The sequence below is a fragment of the Vespa velutina genome, chromosome 16, assembly GCF_912470025.1.
Source record: "Vespa velutina chromosome 16, iVesVel2.1, whole genome shotgun sequence".
Taxonomy (NCBI): Eukaryota; Metazoa; Arthropoda; class Insecta; order Hymenoptera; family Vespidae; genus Vespa; species Vespa velutina.
This window is the reverse complement of record NC_062203.1, coordinates 3,840,591-3,853,090: the sequence shown is the minus strand read 5'-3', so window position 1 is coordinate 3,853,090 and position 12,500 is coordinate 3,840,591. Positions and strand designations below refer to the sequence as shown.

Genomic DNA, 12,500 nt, shown 5'->3' with positions numbered 1-12,500 from the left:
TCTCATCCTTTTTCGTATCCTTAAAATCGTTAGTACGGCCATTGACGTACTCGGTGCTCGCATGGATCGGGTTTTCCTGGCCACCTTGTGGTATTTTTTCATCGATGATCCTTGGGTCTTCTTCATCTTCTTCCTCGTCATCAGCGGGCGTTATGTGTGCCTCACTTCCGGCGCTGATACCACCGGCAGCTTCCTCGTCGCCACGTCGCCTCGCTGCAACAAGCAACGCCACGATCGGTCAAGGCAAACCTGTGCGTGTCACTTCTTGTGTGTTGTCATTGTTCTTATTATTTCACATTTTACATCATTTATTATATAAGTGTGTGTGTATGTGTGAATATGCGTGTATGTGTGAATATGCGTGTACGTGCGAATGCGTGTACGCGCGCCTGTTTATACGCGTGCGCGCGCGTGTGTCTGTGTGCATTTGTATACTTTATTTACGAAATGCTAGTACAGTAAGCAATTCGGTGTAAGACTCTTTTTTCCTTTATTTTTCTGTTTTTTCTTTTCTTCTTTTTTTTTTTTTTTTTTTTTTTTTTTTTTTTTATCTTTATTTTTATTGCATTTTTTCTCTTTTTTCTTTTGGTTTTCTTATGTTTTTTTTTCTCTTTTCTTTTTTTTTTTTCTTTTTTTTTTTTTTTTTTTTTTTTTTGGAAAAAAATTATGTATTTCGGAATACGTACGTACGCAATAATGGTTATGGTGATCGAATAAATAAATATAAATATGTATGAGTGTGTTTATGAGTGTGTTTATGATAAAGTGCATGTGTAACGTGCTGATTTTATTATTCTCATTTCTCTCTTTCTTTATTTCTTTCAATTTATTTCCTTCATTCTTTTTATAATCAATCATTCTTCGTCCATTGATTCTCTTTGTATAGTACACCTTATGTATTTATCTTTATGTATATATATATATATATATATATATATATATATATATATAATATATATTTATATGTATAATATATATGCATATATCTATATATATATGTATGTATAATTTATAAAATTGTAATTACTTTAATTCGACTGGTACAAAAGATGTATATAAGAAAGGTGTACACTCTCTAATAATTACGAACTATAACAAAAATTATACAATGTTACACATATATACATATATATATATAAATATATATATATATATATATATATATATATATATATATATATATGTAAATATATGTATATAAAAATAAGGGAGAGATAACGTACAAACATGCTTGAACAATCTATCAGGGAAGAATAATAATAAGAATAGTATTATAGTAATCAGAAAAGTAAGGATGTTATTATTATTATTTTTATTATTATTATTATTATTATTATTATTATTATTATTATTATTATTATTATTATTATTATTATTATTATTACTTGTTGAAACGTTTTTGCGACACCAAGAAAACACTTAGAGAATGAACAGAATAAATAATTGAGTTTCATCGCACTTGCCTTTGCCGATTCCATTGCCGTTGCTTGTCGCAAAACGATTTAGAGTTTTTATTGTTACTAAGTCGTCTAGAGTTTTTGCGAATAGCAATTATTAATATTGTATATGTGTGGAATGGAAAGAAAAAAGAGGGAGAGAAAGAGAGAGAGAGAGAGAGAGAGAGAGAGAGAGAGAGAAAGAAAGAGAGAGAGAGAAGGCTAATAAACATACGTAATAAGTATCTAACTATATTGATGCATGCAATGATGAGTAATGATAATCATAAGCATGACGTGCATGCAATTATGTATATATATATAAATTTTTTTTATTCTTTTCTTATATTATTTATGTAATATATACATAAAATCTGTTTTTTCTTTTTCTTTTTTCCTTTTTTTTTTTTTTTTTTGCTTCTTTTTATATATAAAAATCAAACGACTAACGATAAGGGAGAAAACAGACTGGATGATATATCTACTAAAAAGTGGAAGGGATTATTAAAAATATTTATCAATATATTCATGCCAATATGTATTCTCGTTTGTAATATATGTTATATTTTGCATTTGTAATAATGTTATCCTTTGTTTTTTGTTTTCTTTAAAAGATCGTATTATCGACGGTCGGTAGCAAAGCTCATCCCTCTCTTTAGCGAATTATACATTAACACATTTTGTTCGGTTGGAAAAGTAAGAAATGATCTTATCGATTATCGATAAAAGGATCTTCGCAATGTAACAAGAAGAATTTTGACTTTACGTTTATTCCTTTATTTTTCTTTCTTTCTTTCTTTCTTTTTTTCTTTTTTTCTTATTTACTCATTTGTTTTTCTTCTTTCCTTCTTTTTCTTTCCTTTTTTTCCCACCATTATATTCCTTTTCTTTTCAACGTGTAAACTTGCATACGCAAGTATGCTATGAAATAATAAATAATTGAGAAATGAATTTAATCGAGAGAAATATAATAACGAATGATAATGAAAATCTATTTTAGGATTTAAAGCAAAGAGACTTTAGCACTTTTGATTAGAAAAAAATGGGGGATGAAGGAAAGGTGCCGAGGGGCGAGGGAGGGGGGGGGGCTAGGAGAAGGGGTGACAGGTCGAAAGAATCGTAATGATATAAGATAGAGGGTGGATTAGGGGTTTAGGTAAGAGGGAAAGGTTGTTTGCTGTCTGAGGTGACTTACCCCTGGACAGTGTCATGCCTAGAGTACGGAATCGCACGTTTATTGTTGGTGTATCTCCGTATTCTTTACTTGGCCCGACTTGCATGCTGTCCTATCAATAGCGGCACAACACACAAGACATTTTGTATACGTACATATAAAAGTAAGATAGGTAATAAATAGAGGAAGAGAGGTAGCACTGATAAAAATTAATTTGATCGTGACCGACTGACCGACCGATTGAGAGATCGTGTAAAAATAAAAAGATATCTTTTTGGTACGTTAAATTTAAAAAAAAAAAAAATACACGTCTCTCTTTCTCTCTCTCTCTCTCTCTCTCTCTCTGCGTCCGCTATCTTTACATATACCTACACATTTTTTTTTTTTTTATACATATACATAACACCCTATATATGTGTATATATATATATATATATACACACACACATATGTATAGAGTTATGTGTATGTATGCATTTTAAACATCAAATCTTTTACGAAATACGTGTACACACTCTATCGAGCATTACCATTACTTCGTTGGTTTGGAAATTCGTGAAAGATTAAAGAATGAAAAAATAAAAAAAAAAATAAAAAACGAATATCGAAATAGAAAACGGATAGAACAAATATCAAAATAGTCGAGTATATCCTGGCCGATCTTTTTCTTTTTTATTTTCTCTCTCTCTCTCTCTCTCTCTCTCTCTCTCTCTCTTCTTTTTTTCTTGTTTTTTATTTGTTTTTTTTCTTTTTTTTTTTTTTTCGTTCTTTTTTTCTTTTTGTTTTTTCTTTTCCTCATGCCGACTTTTACATTTTCCGATAGGCTTTCGGAATCGTAGATTAGAAAATTGAAAGTTGAAAGATACGGAATTAGTGGGATATACTCGACGTTAGAGAACGTTCATCGAAGGGTCGGATAAACTTGGCAACGGACAATGAAACTCGTTAGAACTAGCCTCTATCATCTAAAAACTTGGCAAAAATACGAATTCTTTTCGTTGCTCTTCTCTTCTCTTCTTTTCTCTTTCTTTCTTTTTATCTATTTATTTATCTATCTATATATCTATCTATCTTTCTATCATTTTATCTTTCTCTTTAATTTTCGTATCGATGCGCTTCGCTTATATATACATATACATACATATATATATATATATATATATATATATATATATATATATTGTTATTGTTGTTATAACAATAGCTAGCTAATTTCACTTTTCTATCATGGACGAAAATTACCGTATATCGAATAAAATAGATAGACGGGAAGTTCCGTCTAGGATGGGAGGAAAATAAAATTAACGTTTCTTTTCCTTTTAATAACAAACGTAATATAACGTTAATGTAATATTACAATAAAGAGAAACAAAAAATAGTAAATAAATCGATAACATTATTTTTTTTTTCTTTTCATTTCTCTTTTTCTTTTTTTTTCTTCTTTCCAATCATTATTTTTCAACTCACCTGCGAAGCACCAGCGACCGGTTGCTCGAGCGAAAATCACCAGGAACACGATGAGAATCAGTACCAAAGCACCAACGACGATACCGATGATTGATCCAGCATCGAGATCGACACCTATGATCGTCGATAAAACAAAATATATATATATATGTATATATCGTAAATAAAATCATTATATTTATTCGATTCTTCAAATTTTTCTCTCTCTCACTCTCTCACTCTCACTCACTCTCTCTCTCTCTCTCTCTCTCTCTCTCTCTCTCTCTCTCTCGCGTTAAAATGTGCATTTTTATTTATTCGTTTGCTCGCTTATGTACTTTTTTTTATTTTTTTTTTTTTGTTTTTTTTTTTCCTTCTTAATTCGATTCTCTATTTGATTCAATATTGCAACAAGCGGTGCATTTATGCTACATGGATTGTGACGTCAAATTTATGTATATCGATTAAATACCTACGAAAATACAACGTTGATTTATGTATCATTTCACGGTTGTATTTTCAATGTTTCAATCGTTTAAATAGAAAAAAAACTTTTGGTCAAGCTTATTTAATGAAAAATCAATATAAATATATTCGCGATTATATAATCATGCTTTAAGTACAATGAGATTAAATTCGATGTTATTACTTGCAATTTCAAACGTTTACAATGGACTATGTAATGTATTTCGTATATGTTACAGGTAATGTAAGTAATGAAAAGGGGAAACGATACTAAATGATTTTCTAGGATTTACTATGCATATATATATATATAATATATATATGATATACATTATATATGTATATATATATATATATATATATGTATATATATATGTATATGTATGTATGTACATGGGGTGCCACATAGGTCCTCTACATTAATGTTATTACAGAATACACGATGCATACTGTTCAAGTTGGACTCAACGGAAAAACGTTGCTTTACAAGTTCCACGTAATCGGTGACTTTTTCCGCTGCAATTCCGAATATTCGTGAGCGTGGGCAGTGACAGTTACAAAGATTGTGCAAAGGAAAATTAATTTCAGATTTTATTCTCCAATTTTTTATTTTTCATAATTTTTTTTTCATACGTTCACACACATCGCCCAATTAGTATTTGATCGATTAAATGAATTTGTTTGATAAAAACGTATTTTCATATAAATATAAATAGGGACGTTCGAAACGATTGTGACACTTTTATTCGACAAATTTTCATTTTTAATTGGAAAAATAAAAAAAAAAAAAACAAAAATTGTCCCTCATGTATATATACGGGCGATGTATGTGAAATGTTCAAAATATTCACGCGTTACCCGATGTTTTTTTCTTTAATGTATTAATATTTTTCCCTCTTTCTTTCTTTTTTTTTTTTTTTTTTTTTTTTTTTTTTTCTTTTCTTTTGTTTCTCTTCGTAAAAATATAATTTCCCTGTAACATATACAATATGACGACGGTCCAGAAAAATATATATTTCAATAAGTTTTCTTGCAAAGAGACGCTACCTTTTCTTTTTTCTTCTTTCTTTTCTTTTTTTTTTTTTCTCTCTCTTTTCTTTCGAAATTAACAACGAGTAACTTTCTACTATAATGAATACTAAAATACAAAGAATTCCATACAGATCATACTTCTTCAATCTCGAATAATTCATTGTACAATTAATATCGTTTGAAATATATTAGAATTTGTTTATTTATATTTAACGAAGTTAGATCTCCCATGGAAAACCTTTTGTAAAATTCTATCGACTATACATTGATCATTATAAAAAAAAAAAAAAAAAAAAAAAAAATTAAAAAAAAAAAAAAAAAAAAAAAAATAAAAGAAAATACATCGAAATAATGTGAAATTTTTTAGATGTATTTACTCTTAATAAATCAATTCTTATTGAACGAATAGTATTAGTCAATTTCAATAAATAAAATATATATATATATAAAATAAATAATACTGTCCATTTCAAATCGAATTAATTTGTAATACTATTCGTCCACATTATTCGTAAAAATTATACAGTGAATCCAAAATGAAATCTAATTCATTAAAATTATTAAATCAATTTTGAAATTTCGTGATTATTACGTAATAACATGATCCTTTATTTTTCTCTTTTAAATGTCAATCATCAAGTAAACATTAGATAAAAAAAATTTTTAATGAATCATTGAAAATACAAAATACAAAATACAAAAAAAAAAAAAAAAAAAAAAAAAAAAAAAAAGAGAAGACAAAATTGACAGATTGATATCACAAATCAAACATCATAACTTTTAGATTCACTCCATTTTCCTATTATCGATCATTGTTCGTCATATCCAAACACACGAGTAAACTAATGGTAATGAATTGGATTCGAGATCAATACTTTGGTATGTCACGGAAATAACAAAGAGAAAGAGAGAGTAATGGTACAAAGCGAATGGCAAAGTCAAACGAAGGGAAATATTGAAAAGATCGATTGAAGTTGATCAGAATTGTGAAAAAGAAAGAGAGAAAGAGAGAGAGAGAGAGAGAGAGAGAGAGAGAGACGCTTTGAGTGTAGATGCCATTAGCAGAATGGTACGTTCATTACCATTAGATCGGTGTTAGAGGGAACGACGAACAAGTGGACACGTTAGTTCTTTTTTCTTTTTCTTTTCTTTTTTCGACGGTGACGAATGAGATCTTTTTATATATATATATATATATATATATATATATATATATATATTTTTTTTTTTTTTTTTTTTTTTTTTTTTTTTTTTTTTTTTTTTTTTTTTTTTTTCTTTTTTTCTTGCTACTACAAGGCTTACGTATAAATAATTTGAAAAAATGACATTACCTAGTGCGTGCATGTGTTCGGAGAGCTTACCATAGAAGTGACTGAACGCTCCTGCATGAGCATGCGGTGAAGGATCGATATGGTTAGAGAAAGACGTACACCCATACACACATGGAAAGATATTATGTGACATGGTGTACATAGGTGATAGTAATAGTTATAGTAGTAGTAGTAGTAGTAGTGTAGCAATAGTAATAGTTGTAATAGTATTAGTAATAGTTGTAATAGTATTAGTAACAGTAGGGAAAGTGTACATATATGTATATATGTATGTATGTATGAGTGTGTATATGTGTGTGAGTGTATTTATGTATACGTGTGTGTCGATCGTCATGGGGAGATAATGATGATCGATCGATGGTGACGTACATAAGTATAAAGGTGATAATGATTGTGACGAGAAGGTCGGTGGAAGCATGTGATAAGTGAAAATTATTGAGTGAATGAAAATGACGGTGACAAACGAACGAAGTGCAAGGAGATAATATATATATATATAGTTAGTTTTTAAATCTTCGCGTTATTTCGACGATAGGATATCTTTTTTTTTTAGTTTTTATTCTTTTTTTTTTTTCCTTAATTTTCTTTTCTTTCTCTTTTCTTTTTTCTTTTTTTTCTTTTCTCCTTTTTCGTCTTTTCTTTTAATATTATCTCTTGAAAAAGATGACGTACGTTTATTCGATTGTCAACAAAAAAAAAAATAATTTCTATGTAAATATATAAATACGACGTTATTATTATGAAGATGAATGTTGTCGATAATGAAGAAAATAAAAGAATTTAGGTTAAAAAAAAGAAAGGAAAAAGAAAAAAAAAAAAAAAAAAAAAGAAAACAAACAAACAAACAGACAAACAAACAAACAAAAAATCGATAATTTACCTGCTGGTTCTGGGGACGTTGACAAAACGATACGGTATTCGTAAGCTCCCTCCTTGTTGTGAGCTTCCAAGATGTATTCCTTTTGCGTGTCGGACTTTTGAACGCTATCGATAGTTAATACTACGAGCCACGCGCCATTACCCTGTAACGTAATTAAATAACGATATTAAAAACTTAAATAGGAAAGAAAAGAAAAATACAAATAATATCATTCGAACGATCGATCAAAATGTATATAGAAAAAAAAAAAAAAACAAAAAAAAAAGAAAGAAAGAAAGAAAGAAAGAAAGTAAGTAAGTAAGTAAATAAGTAAATAAGTAAGTAAGTAAGTAAATAGGTGGAATATCTATTAAAAGTTTTTTAACACGCGACATATATATATATATATATATATATATATATATATATATATTTTTTTTTTCTTCTTCTTTTTAATAATCTTTGCAATGTCTTCTCCTTTCGTAATTGCAATTTTAATAAAAGTTGACTCGCGCATTCGTCAAAAGGTAAAAATCGACGAGTCGCTTGTCGGCGCTAACCGAAGGTTCGTCAGATCGAAAGCACCATTTATACACACAAAAGCCCAGTTCGGACAATTTCAACTAGAGCTTTATTGGTTCTTGCACGCGGAGTGTTGTTCCAGAGCGTTGCATCCCACGTTTTGGTGGTGGTGGTGAGAGGGAGGGAGGAAAGAGTACATGGAGGTGAGGGAGAAGATGGGGTAGATAGGTGGCGATGTTATTGGCGGTGGAGGAGGAGGGGGGAGGGGGAAGGTAGTAGATCCGAGCATCAACCTTTGAAACTTTCCCGCGGAATTCGTCGAGTACCATTCGGCATTGAAATATCCCTACTGCCGAGTAAAAGTATCGAATAATCGTTGAATGAGAATAAGAGAGAGAGAGAAACAAAGAGAGAGAGAGAGAGAGAGAGAGAGAGAAAGAAACAGATCATATAAAGAAATATTAATTTCAAACGATATCGAAAAAGAACGAAGAACGCGAGTGATAATAATTTTTCAACGTTTAAAATAAATTAATTATCTCCATGATATAAAATTGTTATTAAATTAGAATTTGTTCTTTTTAACCCTTTTTTTCTTCCCCTTTCTCTAAATGATTTTCAATGTTACACAATGTTAACGATGCGTAACGATGACAATCGTTAGACACCATCGAATGTACATACGTAAGAATATATATATATATATATATATATATATATATATATATATGTGGTAGAGTAAGAGACGACTGATTTATCGGTTTTCCTTTTTTAATTTCAAACTAAAGTTTTCTAACAATTTTTCTTTTTTATTATCATTACGACAAAACGTTCGCGAATCTCGTTATATTATAGAGTAAATTGACAGAGAAAGAAACAGAGAGAGAGAGAGAGAGAGAGAGAGAGAGAGAGAGAAAACAAAAACAACAAAAAAAAAAAAAGAAAAGAAACAATAATAGAAACCGAAGGAATTGTAAAAGTAATGAAATACTATGTTACGATATACAATAAATGTATGTGTGTGTGTATGTGTGTGTGTATGTGTGTGTGTTTATGTTGACATATTAAATTCATTAATATCCAATGAAACAATATTGTATAAAGATTCACGATAATTTATAGAATCGTAAGAAATTTTATTCCTCTTCGTTATCCATCCACGAAAGAGATACTATACATATGTACATATATATATATACATATATATGCTAATAATATATATAATATATATATATATATATATATACATATACATATACTAGGTGCAACGAAAGCGTCGTTGTTCTCGTTTCTGAGTTCTAAGCATCTGAGTTCGATGGAATTTCATTACGTCGGTGCAGAATGCTCGCTTGGTGGTTAACTTTCGAGTCACACAGATGCATGGAGAACGCGCCGAATGAACAGTAAATCGAGGCTGACTGGCGCGCAAAGCAATATTGGATTTCTGTTCTACCTTCCTCACTTTCCCTCCCTCTCTCCCACCCTCTTCCTCTTTTCCCTCCCCCTTTTCTATTCTATTCTCTTCTCTTCTCTTCTCTTCTCTTCTCTTCTCTTTCCTAGAACAAGTCTTTCTCCTATATCTCATACCATTGCCATCACACCATCACCATTCTTACTTCTGGATAGGGGATATCACGATTCTCTTCAATATCGTGATCGTTTCGTTCTTCGATAAGATTTATTTTTTTTCTTTCTTTCTTTCTTTCTTTCTTTCTTTTTTGATTTTTCTTCTTTCTCCCTCCTACCCCACCCCACCCTCGCTTCTTTCCATTGACCGTTTGTTTCTCTCTCTCAGAAAAAAAAAAAAGAAAAAAAAAAAAAGAGAATTCGTAAGAGACACGAGTAGAAACATATTCGCGTAAATCGCGGACCTTCTTTTTTTTTCTTTTTTTCTTTTCTTCTTCTTTGCGTTTCTTACTTACTTTCTCTTTCTCTCTCTCTCTCTCTTTCTTTCTTTTTTCTTTTTGCCCTTTATTTGCACTTTCATTCGAATACGAATTAGAAGATATTTTAATGGCAATAAATGGATCCAAGGTTACTCTTACCAAATCTACGGCAGTGGAAGTCTCAAGACGATTGCTTTCATCTGGACGGCCTTCTTCGATTTTCTCGCCGTTTACTCGCCATAAGAAACGTGGCCTTGGATTTGCGTAAACTGTTACGTTTACTGTACCCTGTTGGCCGATTACGTATCCAAAATGTTCGATGACCGGTTGTGGCTGTGGCGGATCTGAAATAAATAAAAGAAATAATTAAAATTCTTTCGTGATTTAATATTCTTCGATTAATTAAATATAGAACTATATATATATATATATATATATACTTACAATAAACTTGCAATTGCATTTTACTCTCCTTCGGTTTATCCAAGGCAATATGATTGGCTATGCATCTTAAAGTCTTGCTATTATCGGTCCAATCTAAGCTACGTGAAGCATTTTGTACTGCGATGGATACTTCGTTCATGTTAGAGTCTTCGTAGATAATTGGTCTTTCGTCATTGCCAAGTGGTTCGTCGTCTGCGAATATTAACATAATATATCAGATATTATATATATATTTTTTATTAAGAGAAAAAAAATTATATATATATTTATATCGTATGTACCGAGGTATAGAGATACGTTCGCAGGTGGTCGTCCGCCAGAGGCACTACAGCTGATCTCCAATTTTTGTCCTTTTTGATATTCGTATCTACCATAATGTCCTAGACTTGTATGAAGTTCTGGATTGTTTGGTGGTTCTATAATATAATAAAAGACAAAAAAGGAAAGATCAAATCGAAAAGAATAAATGTAAAGAAAATGAAAAACGAGAAAAAAGTATACTTTCATTATTATAAAAAAGCACAACTATTAATTATTAAATGATTATCAAGTTTTATACCATCTATCGGTTACGTTAATAAAAAAGAAAAAAAAAAAAAAAAGCAAAGAATTATTCATATTTCTCTTCTCATATTTTCCAAATATATTTGAAGATAAATAAATATATCGATTTAAATATATAGCATTGTATGATTAAAGATAGACAATAAATAATACTTACTAGCAACGACTATAATAACGCTGGCGTTGCTCTCTACACGACGATCTTCCGGCGTTAATGCACACCTGAAGATACCATTGTGTTGTTCCTTCACTTTTAAGATATGAACACCGCATTGTCCTTTATTAGTACCCTCCCCGTAATACTCGATACCATCGTCCGATGATTGATTCGGTCTGAGAATCATGCTGCTTTCACCCTGTATCTCGACGCGACAGATTTGCAATGGCGAACCCATCGTACATAAGATCCTTAGACTATCACCCAAACGTACCACAGCTTGGCCCTTTGGTTCGATGTCGACTATTGGCGGTTTTGTTGCTGCTGCAAACACAACATTTATCTCATATTTATTTATGTCAAAAGTAAAGATTCATTTATTTAAAGTGATATCTCGAAAGAAAAAAAAGAAAACGATAAATTTATTTAAACCCAACGATCTCATTGATATTTATAATTAATTATTAATTATTAACTTTATATATGAGCCGTTTATTTTGAAAATGGCCTAACTTCATTTATCTTCAAATCGAAATATTTAAGGGTTTGCGTTTAAATGAATTTAAAAATATACATATAGGATACTAATGAATCATTCTACTTAAGTGTATCTAAGGGTGTTAAATTTATAGTTCCTATTAAAATAGTGACAATTATTAAATGAATAATATGCGTTTTCTTATCAAGAATGGAGTTAGGCCACTTTCAAAATTAACAATCAGATTCATTATAAAATTTGAAGGTGCCCAAGTCCATTCAACATAATTTAAGATGCTTCAAATTGAAAAAAACAATATTCAATTTATTTGACATATCTTTAAAACACTTCGAAAACATAATTTATGCGAATCAAAACATTTTTTAATTACATAACGTACAAAATTACAAATATAAATTTATTACAAAACAATTTACTACTCATCTAGATTTTGTGTGTGTTAAAGGGATGATGATAAAATCATGATGTTCCGGTAATATATATCGTAATAGGTCAATTATGTCCTTGAATTTTGCTGTTGTAATTTGTCTGATATTTTTATACAGTGGTGTCAATATAATATTTTCAAACTTTCTTGGTCTACCTACGACGTGGTAATAAATTCAGGACTTTAAAATTTTCATTTTCATTCATTGATTTAAGTATAAATGGAATTATGTCACTTTCAAAATAAACGGTTAAATTA

At 30.0% G+C, this 12,500-nt stretch overlaps 1 protein-coding gene across 3 annotated transcripts in view; it reads right to left on the bottom strand.

Annotated features, from left to right (window-relative positions):
• Nucleotides 1-12,500, bottom strand: part of LOC124954668 (fasciclin-3) — a 307,391-nt gene that overhangs the window by 12,254 nt on the left and 282,637 nt on the right. For 2 of the 3 annotated variants that reach the window (XM_047507924.1, XM_047507925.1), the window contains exons 2-7: nucleotides 11,317-11,640; nucleotides 10,877-11,011; nucleotides 10,596-10,787; nucleotides 10,311-10,495; nucleotides 7,765-7,906; nucleotides 4,078-4,191 (exon numbers count right to left, since the gene is read on the bottom strand). In XM_047507924.1, the coding sequence (XP_047363880.1) occupies nucleotides 4,078-4,191; nucleotides 7,765-7,906; nucleotides 10,311-10,495; nucleotides 10,596-10,787; nucleotides 10,877-11,011; nucleotides 11,317-11,640 (1,092 nt within the window). Of the gene's footprint in view, nucleotides 214-4,077; nucleotides 4,192-7,764; nucleotides 7,907-10,310; nucleotides 10,496-10,595; nucleotides 10,788-10,876; nucleotides 11,012-11,316; nucleotides 11,641-12,500 lie in introns of all 3 variants that reach the window. The other variant, XM_047507926.1, reaches the window with a different exon arrangement.